We start from the raw sequence: 26,422 nt of genomic DNA, 5'->3' as shown, positions 1-26,422 counted from the left end.
TCTTTGCTCAGCAGGGAGCCTGCTCCTTTCTCTGCCTGCTGCTCCCACTGCTTGTGCTCTCTCTCTCTCTGACAAATTAAATAATCTTTAAGAATAAATAAAGAGGGACGCCTGGGTGGCTCGGTTGTTAAGCGTCTGCCTTCAGCTCAGGTCATGGTCCCAGGGTCCTGGGATCGAGCCCCACATCGGGCTCCCTGCTCAGTGGGAAGCCTGCTTCTCCCTCTCCCACTCCCCCTGCTTGTGTTCCCTCTCGCGCTGTGTCTCTCTCTGTCAAATAAATAAATAAAATCTTAAAAAAAAAAAGAATAAATAAAGAAATAAATAAATTTTTTTTAGGGGTGCCTGGGTGGCTCAGGTAAGCATCTTCCTACGGCTCAGGTTATGGTCTCAGGTTCCTGGGATCCAAGCCCCACCTCTTGCTCCCAGCTCAGCAGGGAGCCTGCTTCTCCCTCTCCCTCCTGCTCGTGCTCTCTCTCTCTCTCAAATAATTTTTTTTTAAGATTTTATTTATTTATTTGAGAGAGAGAGAGCACGAGCAGCAGGGGCAGGGAGAGGGAGAGAGAATCTCAAACTGACTCCGCGCTGAGCCAGAGCCTGATGCAGAGTTCGATCTCACCACCCTGAAATCATGACCTGAGCTGAAACCAAGAATCTGATGCTTAACCAATTTCACGACCCAAGCATCCTGAAGCAAACCCTTTTAAGTGAAAAATTCTAATTTAAAGTACTCTCTGATGCCAAATGTGACTTTTTCAAAGAATGACAAGTGGTGCACCTAGCTGGCTCAGTTGTTAGAGCATGCGACTCTTGATCTTGGGGTCATTGTGAGTTCAAGCACCATGTTGGGCCTCGAGCTTACTTAAAAAATGAAAAAAAAAATCTGAAAGAATAACAACAATCAAACACGTATTTATCTCTTAATATAGGCAAGGCATTTTTAACAAATCTGACATAATTCTTGCAACACTTTGAGCTAAATATTTATGTATATTTTCTAGATTATGTGATAGATAAACATGGCCACAAATTCTTTGTCACTACTCTCTTGGAGGAATAGGGCCTAGATCCCCTCTACTTGAATGTGATGACCAGCTATATATCAGGGTTCCCACCTCTCCCTCCTTAGGGGTTGATAATTTGCTAGAATGCCTCACAGAACTGAGGGAAACACTTGTTTATGCTTACCGGTTTATTAGAAAGAATATAATAAAGGGGTGCCTGAGTGGCTCAGTCGTTAAGCATGTGCCTTCGGCTCAGGTCATGATCCCAGGGTCCTGGGATCGAGCCCCGCATCGGGCTCCCTGCTCGGCGGGAAGCCTGCTTCTCCCTTTCACACTCCCCCTGCTTGTGTTCCCTCTCTCACTGTGTCTCTCTCTGTCAAATAAATAAAATCTTTAAAAAAAAAAAAAGAAAGAATATAATAAAGGGTACAGGTGGACAGCTGATAAAGATGTACATAGGGTCAATAGATGTTAAGAAAGAAAAAAAGAAGAAGAAGAATGTAGCAGGAGGGGAAGAATGAAGGGGGGGGAATCGGAGGGGGAGAAGAACCATGAGAGACGATGGACTCTGAAAAACAAACTGAGGGTTCTAGAGGGGAGGGGGTTGGGAGGATGGGTTAGCCTGGTGATGGGTATTGAGGAGGGCACGTTCTGCATGGAGCACTGGGTGTTATGCACAAACAATGAATCATGGAACATCTAAAACTAATGATGTAATGTATGGGGATTAACATAACAATAAAAAAAAAAAAAAAAAAAAAGATGTACATAGGGTGAGGTCCAGAAGGGTCCTGAGTGCAGGAGCTTCTGTTCTGTGGGGTTGGGGTATGCCACCCTCCTGGCACAACCCAGAACCTCTCTGAACCATGTACTTTGGGGATTTTTATGGAGGCTTCATCACACAGGCAGGATTGATCATTAACTCATTCTCCAACCCCTCTCCCCACCTTGGAAGATGCGGGGGTGGGACTGAAAGTGCCATGCTTGGTCAGCTACTGAGGAGCCTGCCAAGACTCACTTCATTAGAACAAAAGACATTCCTGGGGCACCTGGGTGGCTCAGTAGGTTAAGTGTCTGGCTTTGGCTCAGGTCATGATCTCAGAGTCCTGGGATCAAGCCCCCCGTTGGGCTCTCTGCTCAACAGGGAGCCTGTTTCTCCCTCTCCCTCTCCTGCTCCCCTTGCTTGTGCTTTCTCTCTCTCTGAAAAAAAAAAAAAAAAAAAAGGAACAAAAGACATTCCTATCACCCAGGAAACTCCAAGGGATTTAGGAGCTCTGTGTCAAGAACCAGGGTTAAGGGGCGCCTGGGTGGCTTAGTCGTTAAGCGTCTGCCTTCGGCTCGGGTCATGGTCCCAGGGTCCTGGGATCGAGCCCCACATCGGGCTCCCCGCTCAGTGGGAAGCCTGCTTCTCTCTCTCCCACTCCCCCTGATTGTGTTCCCTCTCTTGCTGTGTCTCTATCAAATAAATAAATAAAATCTTTAAAAAAAAAAAAAAAAGAACCAGGGTTAAGGAACAAATATTAGAACAAAAGATGTTCCTAGTGCCCTTATGACTTAGGTAATTACAAAGATTTTAGGAGCTCTGTACCAGGAATTGGGGGCAGGGACCAATATACATATTTTCTATTATTTAACAAGTCGTACCATTATCAAAGAATGGAGAAGGGGGCAGGCAGTCTCTGTTACAACAAATATTGTATTATATGGATAAGGAAATCAAGGCTCAAATCAAACAAGGCTCAGTAACTGCCTAAGGCCTCATAATAAGCAGCAGAGCTAGAATTCAAACATGGCTTATAGTAGGCATTCCATTTTTGCCTCCCTTGCTTAAAAATAATTTTTTTTAATTTTTTATTGTTATGTTAATCCCCATACATTACATCATTAGTTTTAGATATAGTGTTCCATGATTCATTGTTTGTGCATAACACCCAGTGCTCCATGCAGAACGTGCCCTCCTCAATACCCATCACCAGGCTAACCCATCCTCCCACCCCCCTAAAAATAATTTTAAGTTAAAAAAAAAATCAAACTAATCATGGATCTAGTTTTTAAAATCCAGTGGAACTAAAAAGCTTATATCAAATGCCAGTAGTCCTTTGTCCCAATTCTGCCAACCTCTATCAAGTCCTGTTCCCTCACATTCATGTCTTTTAAGCTGTTTCTTATGACAGGTATCTCAGTATTTTATTTTAAAAAATTTTTATTATTTTTATTTATTTATTTATTTATTTAAAGATTTTATTTATTTATTTGACAGAGAGAGACACAGCGAGAGAGGGAACACAAGCAGGGGGAGTGGGAGAGGGAGAAGCAGGCTTCCCGCGGAGCAGGGAGCCCGATGCGGGGCTCAATCCCAGGACCCTGGGATCATGACCCGAGCTGAAGGCAGACACTTAACAACTGAGCCACCCAGGCGCCCCTTTTATTATTTTTTTAAAGATTTTATTTTTAAGTAATTTCTACACCCAATGTGGGGCTTGAACTTACAGCTCCGAGATCAAGAGTTCAATGCTCCACCAACTGAGCCAACCAGATGCCCCCTTATTTCAGTATTTTAAAACAGTGTATTTATACTGCTATTTCTTGATTTAAAAATTAAAAGCAGTAACTATTGACTGATGATTTCGCTTTCTTACACCTGCACCTTGAAGTCCCTTCCTCCCTTTTTATTTAATTTTTAAAAAGTGATTTATTTATTTGAGAGAGAGTGGGAGTGGGGAGAGGGGCGGAGGGAGAGGGAGAGAATCCCAAGCAGACTCCAAGCTCAGTGCGGAGCCCGATGCAGGACCCAAGCCCACGACCCTGAGATCATGATCTGAGCCAAAACCAAGAGGCAGCTGCTCAACCAAATGAGCCACCCAGGTTCCCCAATTTAATTTTCTTTTTACATTTTATTTATTTATTTTAAATAATCTCTACACCCAATGTTGGGCTTGACCATCAAGAACTTATGACCTTGAGATCAAGAGTAGCATGCTTTACCAACTGAGCCAGTCAAGCGCCTCTCTTCTTTTGATTTTTTAATTCAGCTATCATATTTTTAATTTTTAGGTGCTTTCATTTTGCTTATTCTTTTTTTTTAACAATTTATTTATTTATTTATTTAGAGAGCAAGTGTGTGTGTGGGTAGGGGGAGGGACAGAAGACGAGGGAGAGAGAGAATCCCAAGCAGACTCCTTGCTGAGCACAGAGCCTAACGTGGGGCTTGTTCTCACAACTGTGAGACCAGGGCCCAGCCAAAACCAAGAGGTGGACACTCAACTGACTGGGCCACTCAGGCACCTCTAAAGAACTTCTTCTTGTTCTTTTTTTTTTAATACTCTTTTTAAAAAAATATTTTATTTATTTATTTGACACAGAATGAGAGAGAGAGAGAGGGAGAGGGGAGAGCATGAGCCAGGGGGAGAGGCAGAAGCAGACTCCTCGCTGAGCAGGGAGCCCAGTGCAGGGCTCTACCTTAGGATCCTGGGATCATGACCTGAGCTGAAGGCAGACGCCTAACCAACTGAGTCACCCAGGTGCCCCTCAGATGTGGTTCTTACCTTTGCTTCTCTGTAGGTGTTCTCCCTACCTCCCCCCTCACCTGGCCCTAGCTCCTTAAGGATTTTTAAATTTATCTTTGACTTTTTGTATTTTGAAAGTGATATGACTAGGTGTCATTTTTTCTTAAACTAATATTCACACTCAATGTGGGGCTCACACTCACAACCCTGACATCAAGAACCCTATGTTCGGGACACCCGGGTGGCTCAGTTGGTTAAGTGTCTGCCTTCAGCTCACGTCATGATCCCAGGATCCTGGGATGAGTCCCGCATTGGGCTCCTTGCTCAGCAGGGAGCTTGCTTCTCCCTCTGCCTGCCGCTTCCCTGCTTGTGCTCTCTCCCTCTGACAAACAAATAAATAAATAAAATCTTAAAAAAAAAAAAAATCCTATATTCTACTAACTGAGCCAGCCAGGTGCCCCTAGGTGTCATATTTTTTGGCATTTATGCTGCTTGGTGTTCTCTGACCTTCCTGGATCTGTGGTTTGGTGTGTGTCATTAATTTAGGGGGAATTCTCAGTCATTATTTTTTCAAATATATATATTTTTTCTGTTCCTTTCTCTCTTCTTCTGGTACTCCCATGATGTATATGGTACTCCCTTACAGTTCTTAGATTTTCTTTTCTGTTTTTGTTTTGTTGTTAATCTTTTTTTCTATTTACTCTTCAGTTTTGGAGGTTTCCATTGAGAAATCCTGAAGCTCAGAGTCTTTCCTCAGCTGTATCAAATCTATTCATACGCCCATCAAAGGCATTCTTCATCTCTCTTTGAGTGTTTTTGATCTCTTGCATTTATAATTGGTTCTTAGAATTTCCATCTTTCTGCGTACATTGTCCATGTATTCTTTTTTTTTTTTTTAAGATTTTATTTATTTGACAGAGAGAGACACAGCGAGAGAGGGAACACAAGCAGGGAGAGTGGGAGAGGGAGAAGCAGGCTTCCCGCTGAGCAGGGAGCCCGATGCGGGGCTCGATCCCAGGACCCTGGGACCATGACTGAGCCGAAGGCAGACGCTTAACCACTGAGCCACTCAGGTGCCCCAAATAAATAAAATCTAAAAAAAAATAAATTCCTTGTCTGTTAATTCCATCACCCTTGCCATATCTCACCGTATTTTTGGCCTTTAATAGGTCTCATAATTTTTTCTTGATAACTGCACATAATGGACGAGGTAAAAGGAACTGCTGTAAATAGGCTTTTTATAAAACAGTGACCAGGTACTGGAGGAAGGGAAGCATTCTGTAGCCCTATGACTCAACCACAGTCTTCAGTGTTTCTGCGTGCCCCGCACACGCTTCTCATTCTCTCCTGTCCTCTCTACTTGCCGAGTTTTTATTTGCATGATAGTTTGTGAATTACCAAAATACAACTTAACTTTCTTCTTAAAATATTAATATTTATGCAGTTGATTGTTCTCAAATCATTTAATTCTTGTCTCCTGTCCTCTCTAGATGGCACAGGGCCAGCAGAGTGGGCTGGACCTCTCTATTTCCTCTCCTCCACATGGAAGGCTAGAGGGGGCTGGAGTTGGGTATGTGCCTTCCCTCAGGTCAGTTCGGCTCTGATAAAAATCCCAGCAGGATAGGCTCTGGTTAAATTTTAAGTTTCCCTTGAGGGCAGGTCTTGTTAAAGAACACAATGCTCTGGCACGTTTCCAAAATGGTGTCTTCTCCTCTCCCCTCCTGGAAACTCGAGGGGATTTTTCTCTGCCGTTTACTATGAGAACCTATAGAGTTCCAGGAGGTAAAATGCACCGAAGTGGGCCCCCTTCCCGTGACTGGGTCCCCCCTGTGTTTTTCTCTCTCAGATTTGTGCACGCTGAGCCTCCAGCAATTCATCAGTTAGAGCTCTGGGGGCTCTGCCCTGACACGGGTTCCTGCAGAGCTTTCTGCTTGTGGGCTTCTGCCCTGCTCTTGCCTGCCACTCTCTCCGGTTTTGGGGGCGGGGGGTGGGGGAGGGCAGGGGTGTGCCCTGTAATCTGATATCTTACCGATCTAAGAAGAGTTGTTGACTCTGCAGTTTGTTCAGCTTTTTTATTTGTTAGGATGAGCCACTTCCAAACTTCTTACAGGCTGGACTGGAAACACGTGAAGTTCATTTTTAATGGAGGAATGACTAAAAGAATCTTGTGCCTAGGAAACAGAGTGTTCCTGCACAGACAGTGTGTCCGCCTTCTTCCTGGCTACAATGTCTCTGGCCTTCTTCCACGCCTACTGAAATTTGTTTCATTGTATCACAGCAATGAATTATTACCAAATCTGGATTTGGAATATCTAATCTACATCTAGCAAAACTGATTTCTGTGATTATTTGGTTGGCTGATTCCCCCACCAGACTGGAGGGCAGAATCTAGGGAGGTGGTCCTGCCCCCAGTATCGGGGCATCACTTGGGAGTACTGGGCCACCGCCAATCACCAGGAGCCCTCAGAGGAGTCTCCTCTTTCATAAGAAGAAACACACGAAGATGACCTCTATTGACCAAAGGAAGACACTGCAGTTTCTCTCCTTCCTTCCAGCGCAGGGACATGATCAACATGATCCCTGCCAGCTTCCAGGCACTTCACGCATGTTATTACGCCACTTGTCCCTGGATTTACAATATTGACATCTACAAGGTGGGCACCATCGCTCCCACTTTAGAGGTGAGAAAAGCGGGGTTGAGAGACATGAATTGATTCTCTGAGTTTCTGCATCGTAGGAAGCATTGCTAAAATCCACTCCGAGACCAAAGGCTTGCTCTGTCCACCAGTCCCCTGCTACTGAGTGTGGTCCAAGGACCAGAGCATGGGCAACATGGGGGAGTATTAACAATACAGACCCCACGGGGCGCCTGGGTGGCTTAGTGGGGTAGGCGTCCGACTCGTGGTTGAGGTTCATGTCATGATTGGCTCATGTCATGATGGGCTTATGTCATGATCTCTGGGTCCTGAGACTGGAGCCCCGCGTAGGGCTCTGTGCTCAGCGGGGAGTCTGCTTGGAATTCTCTCTCCCCTTTTCCTTCTGCCCCTCCCCCCTCAAATAAATAAATAAATCTTAAAAAAAAAAAAAACCTAAAACCTTAATACAGACTTCAGGCCCCACCCCAGACCTACTGAATCAGAATTTGTATCCTAAGGAGATAAAAATTTTGTCTGTACCTTAAAGCTTGAGGAGCACCCTGACTCCCAGGAAGCGGTAGGGGAATCCGTTTGTCGTCTTGAGGAGACACTGAGTTCTCTTATTTATTCTGTGAACGTGGATTTCTGGCTACAAAGCACTCTGTCATTTTTCATGCACTGTCTTTACATAGGCTCCCTTTTCCCCTGGGAGGTAAATAAGGTCAGTGATTATCATTCTGATTTTAGAGCTGGGAAAACAGAAGCCCGGAGGGGTGAAGCACTCTGCCCAGAGCTACTAGTCAGCAGGCATCCCAGCACTTGACATGGATTGGCTGGGACGACGATCCAAGGGTTCCAAGATCTGGTGTTGGCGCCAGCACAGTGATCGAAGGTTCCTGAGCTTGCCTTCAGGGGTCAGAAAGCACAAGACTGGCTCTGAGACAGCCTTCTGCTCACTTGTTTATCCATGCACGATGAGTGTGGTCTGACTCCAATTTTACTACCTGTGTGTCCCTGAGCAAACTATCTGATAATCTCTCTTAGCCTTCTCTTCAGAGCTATTGTAAGGATCAAAAGAGGATGATGCAGGGCTGCCTGGGTGGCTCAGTCAGTTAAGCGTCTGCCTTCCACTCAGGTCATGATCTGAGGGTCCTGGGATCGAGCCCCGCGTAGGGCTCCCCGCTCTGCGGGAAGCCTGCTTCTCCCTCTCCCTCCCCTCCCCACTTGTGCTGTCACTCTCTCTCTCAAATAAACACAATCTTAAAAAAAAAAAAAAAAAGGATGATGCAGGTGAAGTGCTGGCACGAGGTCAGAACGCTAACAAATGGTCGTTGCTATTCATTCATTTGCTCCACAACTATAGGACCTGTGCTTACTACGTGCCAGGCTCCATGCTTACTATGTGCCAGGCTCCGGGCCAAGATACCAGATGGACAGAAGTGTTAAAAAGAAAACCACAGGCCCAAGGTAGAGTTGTTTGCCCCCGGGATAGCAACCTGAAACTTCAATGCAGTTTCAGCCTCCCCCAGAAATGTCTTAACTGATGAGCCAGGAATTTCTCATCAGCACCTAGGAGGCAATCTGTCACCTGGGCCCTCTCCATCCCCCAAAGGAAGATGAAGTAATCCACCTAAGATCCCCTGCCCCTCCCTTTAAGAGGTGACTTTGCCCGAAGCAATCCTTTCTTTTCTTTTGCTAATAACCACATTGTCCCACTCCCCTTCCCTTCAACACCTTCCATTTTGCACAACTCCTTGGAGCGTCTCTGTACTTGCTAGATAGGATACTGCCTGATTCATGAATTGCCTAACAAAGCCTATTTGATCTTCAATTTTACTCAGTTGAACTTTTTTTTTTGAGAGAGAGAGGAGGGGCAGATGAAGAGAGAATCTTAAGCAGGCTCCATGCTGAGCGCAGAGCCCTATGTGGGGCTCCATCTCACAGCCCTGAGATCATGACCTGAGCCAAAATCGAGTTGGACATTTAACCGACTGAGCCACCTAGGTGCCCCTGAATTTTGTTTTTTGAACAGGGGATGTGCCCTTGCTCCCATGGAGATTACAGTGTAACGGGGAATATATGATCAAGTGCTTTTAAGTATGGTGAACAAGACGTGGAATGTCTTGAGTATAATGAATGAATGGACGAATACGGCTGTTTGCCTTTAGCTTAGGTGTAACCCTTCCCTCTGTTCACCCAGAGGAAGTGAAAGCAAACCTCCAGCTCTGGTCTCCATAGTCCCGTGTGAAGCATGGCCCAAAGCTGTCTCAACCCTCCAGCCCTTCAAAAATACTAGGCCACTTCAGAAGTATTTTCTCCCTGGAGAGTCCCCACTCCCATTCCCAGGAGGGAAAGGGAGTGTGGTGGAAGATGAGCTGGTTAGACTTTACCCTACGGACAAGTCTCATCCTGGCTGCTCTCCCACACCCAGGTGATACCCCACAGACAGTGGCCACTTTTCAGTTCTTCAAATGCCAAGTACCAAACACGAAATTTTCCCCCATGCAGTTCCCATGGTCTGGAAAGGTTCCCCCACCTCTCCCCACTTAGTTTATTCCTACTCATCATTCAGGGGCCAGCTCAAATGCCGCTTCCTCCAGGAAGCCTTCCCTGACTCCCCAACAAGCTTCAGGCCCCCAAAGAGAACATTCTATATATTCTCTTGTTGGCACATATCACAACTTGCAAGTGTGTACTTGTGTGGCCACTTGCTTGGCATCAGTCGTACCCAGGAGTCTGAGAGGGGAGCTGCTGTGTTGCTGAGTATTTTCCCGCCGGCCCTGAGCAGTGCCTGGCTCTATAACCAGGGCCTGCTCAACACATGCCTCTGAAGGGATGAGGCTGGTTGTTCAGGACTTTGAAGCTCGTCCCAGAATGTGAGGGCAGCGAGACAACAGCACAGAGACTGGTCTGAAGCCGTGCGGTGTGGGGAAGACATGAGGAGGACTGGAGCCAAGGCAGAGGCAGCGGGACAGGAGGTTGGTGGTGGTGGTGGGGGTGGGGCTGATGGGATGGGGAAGAAAGGGGAGGCATCAAGAGCCACTTGTATATTCCCATCTCGGTGAAGGGAGCATGGCAGCACTCATGCCTGAGACAGGGGTCAAAGTCAGTAAGGCCAAAAGTCCTCCCGCCAGCCCCTCCCCCACCCAGCCTATCTCCCTCCTGTCAGTGGCCTGGACTCTGTCCCCAGCGCCAGACGGAGGCCACACAGCTCAGCAGCACAGCCCCTTTTTATTAACCATCCTCTCTGGTACGAATGTGCACAAGTAGAAAAGAAACAGTAAAATACCCTGGCGTGGAGGGCAGGGCAGGGGGCTCCTGAGGTGAGGCCAAGTGGCCAGATTCCAGCTCCTTCTCCGGACGGGTCTCTTTCTGGGCGGTGCCCCCCACCCCCACCCCTCAGCTGAAATCCAACACCAGGAGGCTGCGCAGCCCTGCTGACAGGACCGTCCTAACCGTGCTGGGGCTGAGGGAAAACAGCAGCGAGGGTCTGGCCCGAGGGCCCGAGGATGTGAGGAACGGCTGTCCTCCAGTCTGGAAACTGAGCAGAAGCCCAGCCGGCCGCCGGCCAGCCTCTGCTTCTGTGATCTCAGCGCCCTGAGTGGTGGGCTGCTGGGTGGGGGGGTCCCACTCACCCCTGCTGCAGAGGGACCGAGGAAATGCTGGGAGTTCCGGGTGGAGGAAGCCCGAGTCAATGCCTGGGATTGGTGGGTCTGAGTGAACAGCCAGAGAGAAAGGGAAATGCAGACCAGGAGAACAGTATCCTCCTCACCTCGCCTGGGGCACAATCCAGTGTAACCTCAGGCCAGGCCTGGTGGACCCCTGGAGCTGACAAGAGGAGGTCGGGCACACCCCCTACTACCCCCCAGGCTTATGTGAGCCGGAGAGACTGAGCTAGGAAAATGGGGTAGGGGCTGAAGAAATGAGGTGGGGAGGGAGCAGACAAGATCTGGACTGGAAGGCAAACTTCCAGACTAGCGGGACTACGGTCAGTGACAACTCAGCAGCTCTTCTCTGTGGGCTATCCTGCTAGGGTGACAGGGGAGAGGTGACTAGAGGGCAGGCAGAAGAGAAGCTACCAGAGAGGCTCACCCTGAGCCCGACCAGCCCAGCCCGCATGGGTGTGGAAGGCTCCCAGTCTTCTCTACCACCCACCCCGTGCCTCTGAAGCGAGGGGCCCACCTGGAATCAGAGAGAGAGAAGCAGCCGTCCTGCCTAGGGAAAAGCTGACTGAGGAGTCCTCACAGCACCGTGATGGTGCGGCACGGCCCCCGGCCTCAGGTTCGGAGCCGGGCTGGCACCGTTTGTAAACATTAGACTTGATGATGTCTGGGGATGGGGGAAGACAGGGATGCCTGGACCCTCAGGTTTGGGGAAAGAAGCCCCAGGATGGAGTGGACAGGGCCTGACTCAACTGACCTCTGTGCTACCTTTGGAAGTTGCCAGATCCCAGAGAAGCCACTGCGGGCCAAGCGGCTGACAAATTGGAGCAGGCCCTGAGTGCTGGGGTAATGAGCGCAGCCCCTGCTCAGGACAGGCTGCTCTGTGAAGGATGGTGGTGGCCCTTTGCCCACACTCTTTCTCCAAAGCAAAGTCAGGCTGGGTTCTTTTTTTCAGAGATGTTCTGACCCTCTTCCCCCATGTTTTTCAGGCATGGAGAAGTTGAGAGTTGGAGGACAGGGAAGGTTCTTCTGTGACACGAGACCTCCTCCCCCAATCCTCGCACTGCCGGGTTTGAGCTGTCCAGGGGCGTGAGGCCTGCTTTCACTCCAGAACTGTCTCTGGAAAAGGATGTCCAGATGTCATCCCAGCAGGAAAGACGAATGATGTTGGATTCAGGGTGGCCCCACAGCTCAAGGAGATGGGTTCCTGGGTCCAGTGGCAAAAGCCATGTGTTGCCTGGGAGGCAGTGGTTATGCCAAGAGATCCACAAAGATGGCGTTGGCTGTGGTCTGGCCAAAGATGAAGGCTCCCAGGGTGACCAAGAGGACACCATAACTGACCAGCGCCCACCAGCTGTAAGGTAGAGGGAGAGAGGGGCCTAGTCAGTCAACCCACACTTGACTTTGCAGACTTTTATATATATATATATATATATATATATACACATTATATACATATAAATATGTATGTTATATCTATATAAGTATATATATATATATCAGTTAATTATTGTAATTACTTATACCACTTCTCCTGTGGGTAGAACACTTCCTACTTCTAAAAGACTTTTCATACAAAGGTATGTGGGATCAGTCTAGATCCCTAAACTTGGTCAGGAGACCAAGGCCTAATGGGATTCACTAACTACTCACAGCAAGCCAAGGGCAGAACCAGGATTAGAATGCATGTGTCCTAATGGAAATATGTTCAGGAAAAAGCAGTTCACATGGAGTGTGATCCACTCCATTTACAAAAAAAGCAGACATCTGCAAATCCATGTATCAAAGATAGCAACAGGGCATTATAAGAATATAGCAGGGTATTGAAATTAAGGGTGATTTTAATTTTCTTCCTTAGACTTGTATTTTTAAAGTTTTCTATAATGAGGGGCGCCTGGGTGGCTCAGTCCATTAAGTGTCTGCCTTCGGCTCAGGTCATGATCCAGGGTCCTGGGATCGGGCCCTGCATCGGGCTCTCCGCTCGGTGGGAAGCCTGCTTCTCCCTCTCCCACTCCCCCTGCTTGTGTTCCCTCTCTTGCTGTGTCTCTGTCTGTCAAATAAATAAAATCTTAAAAAAAAAAAAAAGTTTTCTATAATGAATGTTTCTTGCACAATAATTTTTTTAAAAAAGCTTGCAACCTGTTTTCAACCTCTGTACTATTCGAAGAAATGTGGATATTAAAACAATGTTGTGTTTTTCATCTATCAGACTAACAAAAACTTAAAAGGCTTTTCCATACAATACCGGCACGGCTGTGCAAAAGAGAGCACTCTCCCTCTCTGCTGCTAGGACTCTGACTGGTACCGCCTTTCTGGAGGGACATTGGGAGCCCATGTGCAAAAGTGAAAATGAGCATGTCCCACGATCCAGCAATTTCCTTCTAAGAATTGATCCTGCCAAGATCCTCAAAATAGGTGTGCCAAGGTGTCCGTGTATAAGAGTATTCATGCATTCATAAAACAGAACACTCTGCAGCCCTCAGAAAAGAGAAGTGGACGGATCTTCTTGTGCTGACAGAGAGTGATCTCCAAGACAAATGGTTAAGTGAAAGAAAGCAAGCAGTAGAAAAGTCTAGCATGAAGCCATTTTTGGAAAACCCAAACTAGACACAGCCTCATGTGCTTGTGCATACACATGCATGCTTCATGCACAGAGAGCTCTCTCAGGACGAGGGATTGGTGGGGAGTGGGCTGTAGGGGCAAGAGGGACTTCCACATTCTTCTCCGAAGTCCTTCAGTAGCACTGGAACTGGTACAACCAGCATGTGCCACCCATTTAAAAAGGGATTTAGAAAACTCTTATGTTTTTCAAGTACAGAAGTCTCTTGATCCCTACCTGTTTTCGGCCCCCCGTGCCCCTGCCAGACCATCCCTCATCCAGCACTTCCCTGACAGGACCACAGGGTGCCCTGCTTTACCTGGCCGGCTTGACTTCTTCCATCTCAGAGAGTTTGGCTTGAATGAGGCACAGCCCTGGAAGAGAAGAGGAGGCCCCCAGAGCTCGGGTGGGCTCCTTCCCTCGGGCCCATCCTCCCCCTTTACCAAGAGGCCGTGGCAGTGAGTGGAGAAAGGCCTGCGTGTGCGCTTCCAGATAATACCCTGCCCCCACTCCGCGCACAGCTGGAGGCCAGCACCTGACAGGCACCCCGTGGGCCGCACGCGGGCCTCAGAGCTCACGGGCGGCAGCGGAAGGTGATTCAGCAGCAGCGCCCACCACACCGGGGGCCCTTCCCAGTGTCCTTCTGAGCAGGTGTGGCCGCCACCGCTCCAAGCACCGTGGCAAGGACTTGCCAGCTGGTCTCTCGGGGAGGAATAAGCTGGGTACAGGTGGAACTCGTGGCTGGGCACATGCGACCATTTCCCAGGGATCTGGCGGCAGACTCGTGTCTGAAGTCTCCCGACCTCTGCATCGGGGTGCCGCCACCAGACCCCATCACCCTCTGGGCTATCACGGCCTGAACCAGCCTGACCCCTCATCTGCAGGCAGCAACAGATGCGTGAATGAAAGGTTAAGAGTGCAGGCTGTGCACCTAGACAGACCTGGGTCAAAAAAGCTGCTACTCAATAGCTGAGTCTGTTAACTTCCTCCCATCTCCTCATCAGCAAAGTGGAGAACACACCTGTGCTTTCTTTTCAGGAGGGCAGGGGTTAGCACAGAGCCCAAGGTGGGTGGTTAATAAGCACTAGCAGGAGAGCAAGGGAGGAGCTGAGGCCGAGGCCGTGGGCGCCAGTGCTGCGGGGAGGAGGGTGCCGGGGGTCCCCACCTGGGAAGACAAAGATGAAGCAGGCGGCCAGGCCTCCAATGACCGAGATGACCTTGCCGATGTCAGGGATGAAGAGCGCCAGCAGCAGGGTGAGCAGGAACCAGACGAGGGTCTGCAGCACGCGCCGCCTCCGCTCCCGCCCCACGTCCTCCTCCACCGGCATCCCCTGGTAGCGTAGCCACAGGCCTTCGACCACCGCCCTGCCCACGAACACAGTGGCTCAGAGGCCCCGACTTCCAGTTCCCAGAGCCAGACCTCTGAGCGGGTAGACTGGGGCTATGGCCCTAAGCTCTGAGACTGTTCCCTGTTCTGTGAAATGGGCCTAGCAGGACTCCTCTTGTGGTTGCCATGGGGACTGGCTGGGATGGCGGATGCGATGCGCTTAGTGCCTGGGCTGGCCCAGGATTCCTCTCCCCCCCAACCCTGGGAACTGATACTATTATTCTCCTTGGGTACCTACAAGGCTGGGTGTTCAGGAAAGGATCTGGACTACAGGTTCTTAGAGGACTCACAGAAGGTCAAAGGACCATGTTCAAAGGGCTTACAAAAAGAGAGGAGCCTGGGGGGGGAGGGAGTACCCCCATGGGATGGAGAGGGGGCTCACCGCCCACAGAAGTGCAGGATGGGGTAGGAGGTGAGCACGCTCAGGATGATGAAGGCACGGGCAACGGCCACAGCCATGTCCTCGGAAGGGTAGGACAGGAGCACGTCGGGGTCCACAGCAGCTCCAAAGGTCAGGAAGCCACAGATGCCTGAGGACAGGGACAAGAGGGCTGGGCAGGGGCGATCCTGGGAGGGTAAGGGGATGGACCGTTGACTCCTGGGTGCAACATCAGATGGGGAGGGCGGTGGAGCAGCTCTGGAGGCTAAGAGGGTGTCGGGCTGGGACCCGAGGCCTTCTCCCTGACTTTTCCCATTCCATCCCCACTGCCACCTTTGTCATCTTGAGCTCGCCCAGCACATTCCTGTGTCAGGGCATCTGCATGAACATTCTGTCTGCCCAGCCCTTCATACCCCCATCCCCTCACCATTCAGGTCGCAGCTCAGATGTCCGCTCCTCAGAGAACGTGTCCACCCTGCCCACCCACCATAACCCCTGGCCCTGAGTGCTCACTCACACCACCCTGCTCTATTTTCTTCAGAGCACTACTCTCTCTCTGCGTTTTCTTTTTTAAACACTTGTTCATTGCGTATCTCCCCAGCCAGAACACGAGCCCCAGGAGGACAGGGACTCTGCCTATTTGCCTCTCTTGTTCCTGGCTTTGTCTTCAGAGGTAGAACAGTGCTGGCCCCCTACCACCTGTGGAAGGAATCACAGGGCCTGGACTTCCTGGTCTTCTGGTCCTGCTCTTTCATCCAAACCATTCCCCGCGTGGCGCCCACGGCCATTTTTTGCCAAGACGTGCCCCTGCTTGAAATGCTTCCTCTCTGGCTCCCAACAGTCCTCAGGCCCAATAGGACCTATCCGTTCCCTGTCTGGCCTCACTGCCTGCCACCCGCCCCCAACTCACCCCACTCCAGACCTTTCTGTCCCTGCCTCAGGGGCTTGGCATTTTCTGCCTCCGTCTGGAATGCTCTTCTCCCAGCCCTTCAGATTCTGGCTCCTCATCACTGGGGCCCCCCCAGATGCCACCCCCTGAGAGAGGAGCCTTCTGTGAACCACCCCCTTTCTGTGATCCATGTTGGCTGTCCCCACCTCTCCCAGCCCCACTCACATCTTCCCTGTCTGACTGTCACGGTGGCACTCGCCACTGTCTAGAATGCCTTACTGATTCCTGATTTACTCTGTAAGACTCTCTCTGCCTAGACCGTCAATTCCACGAGAGCAGGACCATGGCTGTCAGTCTTCACGGCATCCCCCACGCTGGGAACAGTTCCTGGCACTTAGTAGGCACTGACTGAGAGCTGCTGAATGAATGGATGAATACATCTCTCTCATTTGGGTGGGAGGAGGCCCAAGGCAGCCCAGGTTCAAGCCAATGCCTACAGAAGTGTTTTTGAAATGCTGGGAGTGCAGGGCTATCCCCAGGAGAGCTGGGCCAGAGGACACGGAGACAAAGGCGGAGATTGGGAGCACTCACCTGTGCCCATGTAGACAGCGAGGGCAATGACCATGGCGGCTGTCACCACCCCACCCCAGGTCTTCACCTTGGGCCGCCGCATGCTGTTGAAGACGGGCACGCTGCTCACATGGCACTGTTAGGGTGAAGGTCACAGTTATGGGGGGAAGTAACCCCTTCCCCGGTTTCCAGAGGGAGATACTTTGGGGACAAAGCCACAGGACAAGTCCCAGGGCCCCAACTCTGTCTTTCCTCCCAGGATGTCCCCATCCTCCCTGTAATGTGGGTTCCAGCCCGGGGTGGGGAGCAAGCTGAGAGGCCAAGACAGGAACATTGCAACCGGCACCTGAAATCCGAAGCAGATGGTGGGCATAGCATTGAACACGGTCACCCAGGAAGCTGGCCTGTGGACAAACACACACGGATCTGCTGCCTGTGCACCCCCCAGAGCCACTGACCGCCCCATGCCCTTCCTCTTCACTCAGCCCACCATGACCCTCCCCCACCACTATTCTACACATTCAACCCCCCTAAGTCTGGTAACAGGGAGAGGGCACCTCTCCACTTCACAGGTCAGTAAACTGAGGCTCTGGAAGACCCTCCAGGGACCAAAATCCCGAATTTCTGGCTCCTGCACTCAGGCTTTTGCTTTCCTTTCTTTCTCTTTCAAACACAGGAAACTTTTTTTTTTTTAAATGACAAAACAGCTTCATCCTCATACAGAAAATACAGAAGTTACAGATGAGCACAAGTCGTAAAAATGGACAAGTCCACCCTGGTAGTCTCCATAACCAGAGGCCTCGTCTCATGATGACTCATCTTGTTGGATATTGGTGGCAAAGTCTCCCCATCCCTGGTTCTCACTCTTCCCTCCAATAAAAAGAGATTCCTGCCTCCTTCCTACAATGACCGATGAGTCAAGTTCTGGTGAGCGAATGAGCCTTGAGAAGAGCACCTGTGTGGCCTTTTGATGTCTGACCTAGCACCTCCCAGGGCCCAAGTGGTGGCGTCCCCCGGGGGTTCTTACCCACCTGGTCAGGATGTCCCCTGGGGTCATCTCTTTATCTGGCCAGATATATTTGATGATAATGATGGCAGTGACGTACCAGGTGCCCACGACGCTCAAGAAGCTGCCAGAAAGAATGGACTGAGCTTCCTCTTCCCCAGCCCCAGCTGCCCTCTCTCTACTTCCACCCCAGGGAGTACCCATCCTCAGCTCTCGTGACCACAGTGTCTACCGAATGAATTGGGAGACTATTCCAAACAAAGATTAAAACGATGCATAAGAAATAAGTTTTAGAGGGGTGCCTGGCTGGCTCAGTCAGAAGAGCATATGGCTCTTGATCCTGGGGTCATGAGTTTGAGCTCCATGTTGGGTGTAGAAATAAACTTAAAAAAAAAAAAGAAATAAGTTTTAGAGAAACTGGTCACAGCTTGGAGGGAGCTGGACCCAAGAGGGGGCAAGACTGATATTTCTGACCATTAGGAAATGTTCTGGTTCAGCTCCATGGCTCAGAGGTCTGGGCTTGAAAGCACATCTGTTAACTTCCATCCGTGCAGCCCCCACTTGGTGACAGCTGCGAACAGGGCCCTTCAGAACTAGGAGACGCTGGAGGGAAAAGGGCTGGGATGTCAACATGAAAGGGGAGCTTGGAGACAGCTGAGTGCGACCCTGTCAATTATGGATCGCAGGAAATAGCTCAGAATCACACAGCTTTTCAGACCCTGAGCCAGGAAGCCAGTCCTCTCCCTTCATACCAAGCTGCATGGAACACAGGGCCAGGCTTGACAATTCCAAATGATCAAAAATCCACTCTCCCCGGGAAAACCATAGCCCTGGCCAGGAAGCTGCCTTCACACTCCTGATTATCATCCATCCCTTCTTTGACAAGGACATTTGGAGTGGAGTCTCTCACTGATGCAAAGGGCCACTGTCTTCCTTATTGCTGACACAAAAGGAAACCTTAGGCTGGAAGCCTTGCAAGCCCTGGCCCACCCTGCCTTGCCCGCTCTTGCTGCCCCAGAAGGAGAGGGATTCTCCAGCAGTGCCTGGGTCTTTAGCTGCCTGTGATTAGAGCTTCCGTCTGGCCTGGGCTGGGCTGGGGTCTCCGAACCTGGCATATTTCTGGAAGCCGATCTCTCTGGGGATGGAAAGGGGCAGGATGAAGAGGAAGGCCGTGAGGCTGATGGTGAACTTTCGGTCTGTGTACCAGGGGCTGCCGCCGGCCCCCTCAGGCTCCTTCGCCATCACAGCTATAACTGCACAGGAAGGAAGGAGGGAACGTCACGCCAGGCCCCTGCAGACTGCAGCCCTCCTGCTCTGGTGAGCCTCAGGGCCTCCATCAGTGTAATGGGCTCAGCAGCCAGGAGGGAGGATTTGCAGAAGAATGCCGGACCCAGGCTAGGCCCCAGGGCAGGTGTTTGTGCCTGTTCCCTCCCCCGGGGATCCCCAGGGCTGAGGGGGAGGGATGAAGGATGTCTGGAGGGGGAGCCTCACTCTTGTCTTGTTGGTCCCCGATGATGATGAGGAAGGCGATGCAGGTGCCGAAGGTGTAGATGGCAATGGTCACCTCACAAAGCACTCCCGTCAGCTTGCCACACACGGCCCACACCACCTCCTGGTAGGTCCTCTCATTGCTGGCCTGGGAGCAGTAGGCCAGGATGACGAGGCCGCTGATGATGAAGACCAGCATGCCCTGCAGGCAGGACAGAGCCAGAGGGTGTGGGGAAGGCCTGGCAGCAAAGGGCAGCCTGGTCTTGCTCAGCATTTACTAAGCCAATGCCCGAAGCCAGTTTGGTAAATGAGTCTCATCTTGTGGGCAACTTTACCAGATTGCTGGAGGCTGCCGAGTTGAGGTTTTCTCTCAAAACAGAAGTTTTGTGGAGAATTTCAAACATACACAAGAGTGGACCGGATGGTATCACGAACCCCCATTCACCCATCACTCGGCTTCAAAAATAATCAATTCGTGGCCCATGTTGTTTCTGCTACTCCCCACCCCCCCACCCCCCCAGATTATGTGGAAGGAAATAGAGGCTACCAAATTATTTCACCAGTAAATAGTTCAGCATGTAGTTCTAAAAGATAAAGGCCCGGGGCGCCTGGGTGGCTCAGTCGTTAAGCGTCTGCCTTCGGCTCGGGTCGTGATCCCAGGGTCCTGGGATCGAGCCCCGCATTGGGCTCCCTGCTCTGCGGGAAGCCTGCTTCTCCCTCTCCCACTCCCCCTGCTTGTGTTCCCTCTCTCGCTGTGTCTCTCTCTGTCAAATAAATAAATAAAATCTTAAAAAAAAAAAAAATAAAAGCGCCCACTTTTTAGACATACACTACACAATTATTCATTTTGCAGCCGATGTCCAAACTTCCCTGATTGCTGGGAAGCGCTCTGAAGCCTCACCTGGGCCCAGAGGAGAGAATGCTGGAATAGATTAGTAATGTCTGCCAAGTGTGAGGGTGGGGAGAGTGGCCGCATGTGTCATGCACTGACTACCCCGGATGCAAAACCTCTCTTCTGGGGGAAGAGCCCAGACCCAGCACCCGAAGTGCATTTCTGCCCTAGCGGCCAGCACACTCACCATCTGCAGTGTGACGCCGGCCGCCAGCCCGCCTGCGGTGCTGAAGGCTGCGGGGAAGTTGAGCAGCCCTGCACCTAGGCAGGCGTTGACGACGATGAAGATGGCCCCAATGGTGGAAGTGGTGCCTCTGCCCGGACCCTCAGGAGAGGCCTCCCCTTCGCTCTTGGGGGCTGTGTCCACACAGGGACTCTGCAGCAGACGGGCCCGCTCCCCGGAGTCTGAGCTCGAGCCCCACTCGCCGAGGTCACTGTTGATGCTGACCTCGGCCATGGCCCCGGGAGCCCTCTTCCCGCGGGGTCTGCAGATTCGGCCTCACAATCACATCCCCTGGGCAGCTGAGGGAACACCTTCAGCTGGAGGGCGGTGCCAGCCTGTTTGGAACTATGATCCCAGGAGGCCTGTGAGCTCCAGCTCTTCTCAACCTAGATGGGAGAGACAGGTACTACTGTTACCCTGGGATGGGCACAGAAAGCTGAAACAACATTCTGAAGTTCAGATGGCAGACATTCAAACCCAGGGGTGCCTCTGTGCAGAAAACGGCGATGGGTGCCACAGTGCAGGGTGGCAGAGACAGAAATACATCCGATGCGAATCCTGCTTGCTTCAGGCTTACAGACCCTCAGGGTCAATAAGACATAAACATAAAACAGAGGAGTACTAACACATCAGCACTACAGAGAGGCTCCATGTTGGGCAGGAGTATCATGGACATATCTTATCTCATTCAGTCCTTACCACAGTAGTCATGAGGTTCAGGAAGATCATATCACTGACCCAGGGTCACATATTAGCAAGACAGGATTTGGATCTAAATCTATCTGGCTTCCCAGCCTGTTTCTACACCAGAGTTGCAGGAGCAGCCCTCACCTAGAACTGGGGGTATTTCAATGTATTACAGTCCCACATATCTCCCTCTGGCTCAGAGTCTAAATTCTGCGTAGCTTTCAAAGCCGTTCAAAATTCAAGGCTAATTAATTCTCACTCTTCTCCCGAGTGACTGACCTAACCACGCCCATCAGAGAGGCATCCCTCTGATGCCCTCAGTACACTGGGGGGTTTAGAATGGCTAATGAGACCCCCTAGGTAGTCAGATGCTTCTCATTTCTCCTCCTGGTGATGGCTGAACAAAGGTGGGAATTGTACACTCCTGAGAGGTTAAAGGAAGGATCTGGATGCTCTCAGACAACTGTCACCAAGCATACACCTCAGCTCCAGAGGGAATCTCTCTCTGCCGGCTCCAAGTCCAGAAAGATCAGTCAGATGCTACAGGGCTTCCTCTTATGCAACCTGTTACCCAACCAGTAACTCAGCAAAAAATCAAAGCTGTGAGTAGTGGAGGTAGAGTTTGGGGCTCCCAGCTTTCCAGCATAGCTGCAGACAGAGCCGTGCGAAGTCAGCACTCCCAGAGCTGTGAGACCTCCTCATCCACCCTGCTTCCGTCTCAGACACAGAGGTCTCTGCGCTGGTCCAAGAGTTCTCAGCTCTCCTTCCCAGAAAAGTCCTCAGCTCCACAACCCCCAGCTTACCTGCTATTTCCACCTGATGGTCTAAGGTGGAGGATGTGTTGCTCCTTACAGCTCTTTCTCCCCAAAGATCTGGGATCTGATTTTCCTCACTTCCCTCGCTGGCCCCAATCTCTTCTTTCTCAAAACTTCACCTAAAATCGGCTGTCAGCAGAGAGAAGAGTTTGAGCTGTTTCTGCGCTGGTCAGCAGAGTGAAGGAAACTGAGAAGCTCTGACACCAGATCAATCAGGGGAACAGGCCCAGGGAAGGGAAAAGGCTAGAGTAATGTCACAGCAGGTAGTTGGCAGAATCAGAACTACAAGCCTGACATCCACAGGCTCAGGCCAGAGCTGTAACCACTGCCGCGGGCCCCCTCACATTCCAATCGGAGTGGGTTCCCAGTCCAGCCTGGGGCTGGATCCCAGAAATACGCAGGGTGGGTTGCATTGGAAGAGGGCCAGGGCGCACCCGGAGCGGAGGGGAGGATCCCCAGGCCCGAAGCAAGGCGAAGGGGCTGCTGTGAGGTAAGCTAGGGAGACGCTCCGAGACTCGATCCGGGCCTAGCACCGAGTGGAGACAGTGGGGCTAGGCTGGGCAAAGCCGGCCCAACTGAGGGCGGGCGGGGGACCGAGGACGCCGGGCTTCCGAGCCCTGCAGGGAGTGGGCAGGACTCTGCCGCAGCGTGGGCCCCAGGGCCCCGGGACTTAAGCTTCCACCCTCCACAGCCTGTACCTCCCTCCACCTACCTACAGTGCTTCACACCCGAGCCGGCTGTAAGGACACGTGAGCCGCGGTCACATGACCGCCGGGACTCCTGCGGGCCGCGGGAGGCGCTGGGAGTTGTAGTTTTCCACAGGCTTTGGTCTTGGTGGGCACCAGCTCCTTGAATCCTCAACCCCACAACATTGACCCGAGACCCTCTGCGGGCCAGCCCACCATGCTTATCCTGTTAGTTTTAATCCTGGGTGGCTCAGTTGGTTAAGCGTCTGCCTTCGGCTGGGGTCATGATCCCAGGGTCCTGTGATCAATTCCTGCGTCAGGCTCCCTGCTCTACCAGGAGACTCCTCTTCCCTCTGCCCCTCCTTCCACTTGTTCTCTCTCTAATAATAAATAAAATCTTTAACAAAATAAAAAAAGATTTATTATTTCAGAGAGAGAGCGAGAGCGAGAGACAGAGTGAGCCCTAGGGGAGAAGCGTGGGGGGAGCCCCATATGGGGCTTGATCCTAAGACCCTGAGATCATGACCTGAGCCAAAATCAAGAGTTGTATGCTTAGCCGACTCAGCCACCCAGGTGCCCCCAAATTCACCCTTTTAAAGTGTCCAGTATAGTGGTTTTTAGTATATTCAGAGTTTTGCAGCCTGCCTAATTTCAGAACACTGCTGTCACTCTTCCTAAAACTCTGTAACCATGAGTAGCCAGTCTCCACTCCTTTCTCTAAGCCCCTGCAAACTACTAATCTACTCTGTGTTTCTACAGAGTTGCCCATTCTTGACATTTCATAAAAATAGAATCATATGTGACTTTGTGTCACAAGAACATCCACCTCAGACAGATTAATATATGTGACCTTCTCATCACATATATTTTGCCTTCTACTGTTTTCAAGGTTCATCCACGTTGGAGCATATTTATTGCTGGTTAATATGCCATTGTTGGGCTATTCCCTATTTTGATTATTCATTTCACCAGTTGACTGGACATTTGTGTTGTTTCCAGTTTTTGGCTAGTGTGAATAACAGTGCTATAAACACTCACATACGTTTTTGTATGGATGCATATTTTCATTTATCCTCAGTATTTACATAGGAGTAGAATTGCTGAGTCAAATGGTAACTGTTTAAACTTTTGAGGAACTGCCAGACTGCTTTCCAAAACAGCTGCACCATTTTACATTCCTATGAGCAGTGTATGAGTTCCCAACTTCTCCATATACTTGATAACCCTGGGTATCTTCTCTTTTTCCTTATACCCATCCTAGTGGGTATGAAAGGATTCTCATTGTGGTTTTGATTTGCATTTCCCTGCTGTTAGCAACTTTTCATGTGCTTATTGGCCATTAGTATGTCTTTTCTGGAGAAATGTCTATTCAGACCCCTTTTCCAGTTATTAAGCAGGTTGTCTTTGTATTACTGATTTGTACTGGTTCTTTATATATTCTGTATACAAATCCCTTATCAGATATGTGATTTGCACTACTAATCTCAACATTTTTTTATAAGATTGTTGTTTTGAAAAAGTTGGTCTTTCAGTTACTGGATATAAAGGTAAACTAGTGGGACGGCTGGGTCTCTCGGTTGGTTAAGCCTCTGCCTTCGGCTCAGGTCATGATCTCAGGGTCCTGGGATCTGAGTCTGGCATCAGGCTTCCTGCTCAGTGGGGAACTTGCTTCTCACTCTGCCTGCCCCTGCTTGTGCTCTCTGACAAATAAATAAAATCTTAAAAAAAAAAGTAAACTAGTAATTTCTGAAAGCCCCCAAAATTAAAAACAAAAATCAAAAAAATCCCCCAAATTCCCAAGCCTAGAAGTAAGGGAAGAGTTAAAAAAATTTTTTTTCGGGTGCCTGGGTGGCTCAGATGGTTAAGCGACTGCCTTCGGCTCGGGTCATGATCCTGGAGTCCCGGGATTGAGGGATTGAATCCCACATCGGGCTCCCTGCTCAGCAGGGAGTCTGCTTCTCCCTCTGACTCTCCCCCCTCTCATGTGTGCTCTCTTTCTCTCTCATTCTCGCTCTCTCAAATAAATAAGTGAATAAAATCTTTAAAAAAAAAATTTTTTTTTTTTCAAGGAGGGATGCCTGGGTGGCTCAGTCGGTTAAGTGTCTGCCTTCGGCTCGGGTCATGATCCCAGGGTCCTGGGATTGAGTCCCACGTCAGGCTCCCTGCTCAGTGGGAAGTCTCCTTCTCCCTCTCCCTCCGACTGCCGCTTTGCCTGCTTCTGCACTCTGTCAAATAAATAAATAAAATCTTAAAAAAAAATCAATTCAGATTTGGGAACTATTATACCTTAAATTATAACAGAACAAAGGCATGACTCTTCTGAGTAGGCAAACCACCTCCTCCATCATGGGCAAGAACGTTAACATCTTAGAGCCTGACTAAGAAACTAGGAAGGGGTGAAGCTAACAGTCTGAACAGTAGAGAGAAGCATCAGGTTCATACCCACCAGCTCTGTTTTCAGTGAGGAATGGGACTTGGTCCAGAGTGTGCTGGTAATACATGTGTTTAAAAATAACAAGTCAGGGGCGCCTGGGTGGCTCAGTCGTTAAGCGTCTGCCTTGGGCTCAGGTCATGATCCCAGGGTCCTGGGATCGAGCCCCGCATCGGGCTCCCTGCTCAGCGGGGAGCCTGCTTCTCCCTCTCCCACTCCCCCCTGCTTGTGCTCGCTCTCTCGCTGTGTCTCTCTCTGTCAAATAAATAAATAAAATCTTTAAAAAAAAAAAAAAATTAAAAAAAAAAAAAATAACAAGTCAGCAGGGTGGTTAAGTTCCTTTTTTGGTTGAGGTCTTGGCAGCCAACTTTCAACCTTTTGGCTCCAGACAAGGAGACTTAGCAGTCAGTCCCTTTATGGATCAGCTGATATTATTTATTGCTTTTCCTTTTAAGATATTTCCAAAGACACCCAGTGATCTGGTCCATTCACTTCCTTTTACCACCTTGGTATTTCCATTGGCAACAGGAACACAGAAGAACCAAGGGTCAGGAATGACCACACCCCCCGCCCCCCACCCTGTGCACCGTGTCCCTCAGGGAGCTAATAGAAACAACAGCTCACTTTCTTCTTTCCCCCGAAATGTCAAAACACTGTGGATGGGCTCTGGGCCTGAGTCCTGTTCCACTGTCTGTCTGGTCAGTAGCCGGCCCATCTCGAATGGTTCCTAGCACTAAGCACAAGGGGACAGAATAACCCTGGGAGGACTGATGCTAAGCAGGTGCCCCTGCTAGATGTCTGCTGACAGCACATGACTTCGTGTTAAAGGCTGCACACTGGCAAACTACTGTTTGCATCTTGCTTGCAAATCATTTTAAAACAACTGAATTAGTTGCCAACTTTTAAGCATCAACAGACCTCCCATAAAAACCAGGATTTCCATTTTATTTAAAAAAACTTAAGACCTGGGGTGCCTGTGTGGCTCAGTTGGTTAAGTGTCTGCCTTCAGCTCAGGTCATGATCTCAGGGTCCTGGGATCGAGTCCCGCATCTGGCTCCCTGCTCAGTGGGAAGCCTGCTTCTCCCTCTGTCTGCCGCTCCTCCCTGTCAAATAAATAAGATCTTAAAAACCAAAAAAAACACAACTTAAGACCTGCAACCCTGAACTTTGATTCTCTTGGTGCTGTCACTTCCCTACCACTCCCCAACACCGAGGATGAAGGCTGCTCACCAGTCGTGATCTATTTCACATCCCTTTTTTACTTTACATTCACTGTTTGCTTCTATTACCTACTTGGCTCCTGTAGACACCTCAAGTCGTCACTGCCCCTCCGCTTCTTCATCCCTGCTCTAGCTACAGTTTCCTTCGAGGTATTCCACTTGTCTGCCAGAGTCCAAAGGATTATACCCACATTTTCAACACTGCTGGACTGGACAAGCCGAATGGCAAGACAAAGATGAAGATGTGGCTTTTGTTTACATTCGGAACAGCTCACACGCCTACTGGCTTACGGGCAGCTGAATAGGCCTGCAGGCTTCTGGGACATACGGCCACTCCTAGCCTTT

General features: G+C 50.0%; 1 protein-coding gene across 3 annotated transcripts; it reads right to left on the bottom strand.

Annotated features, from left to right (window-relative positions):
• Positions 1-11,918: 11,918 nt before the first annotated feature.
• Positions 11,919-22,532, bottom strand: SLC38A7 (solute carrier family 38 member 7). 3 transcript variants are annotated; one of them, XM_036124317.2, is made up of 12 exons: positions 22,453-22,532; positions 21,729-21,869; positions 20,203-20,624; positions 19,127-19,325; positions 18,744-18,888; positions 17,661-17,759; positions 16,976-17,033; positions 16,651-16,765; positions 15,174-15,321; positions 14,570-14,769; positions 13,724-13,778; positions 11,919-12,159 (listed from the first exon to the last, which is right to left on the bottom strand). In XM_036124317.2, exons 3-12 carry the CDS (start codon positions 20,470-20,472, stop codon positions 12,057-12,059), a joined length of 1,392 nt encoding a protein of 463 aa, XP_035980210.1. In that variant the 5' UTR covers positions 20,473-20,624; positions 21,729-21,869; positions 22,453-22,532; the 3' UTR covers positions 11,919-12,056. The 3 variants fall into 3 exon arrangements, with proteins under 3 accessions (XP_035980210.1, XP_077919572.1, XP_077919571.1); XM_078063446.1 differs by lacking the exon at positions 22,453-22,532 and adding an exon at positions 22,175-22,442; XM_078063445.1 differs by lacking the exon at positions 22,453-22,532 and having other exon boundaries at positions 21,729-22,442.
• Positions 22,533-26,422: the final 3,890 nt, after the last annotated feature.

Source organism: Halichoerus grypus, chromosome 15 (assembly GCF_964656455.1).
Source record: "Halichoerus grypus chromosome 15, mHalGry1.hap1.1, whole genome shotgun sequence".
NCBI lineage: Eukaryota > Metazoa > Chordata > Mammalia > Carnivora > Phocidae > Halichoerus > Halichoerus grypus.
This window is presented reverse-complemented; position numbering and strand designations above follow the sequence as displayed.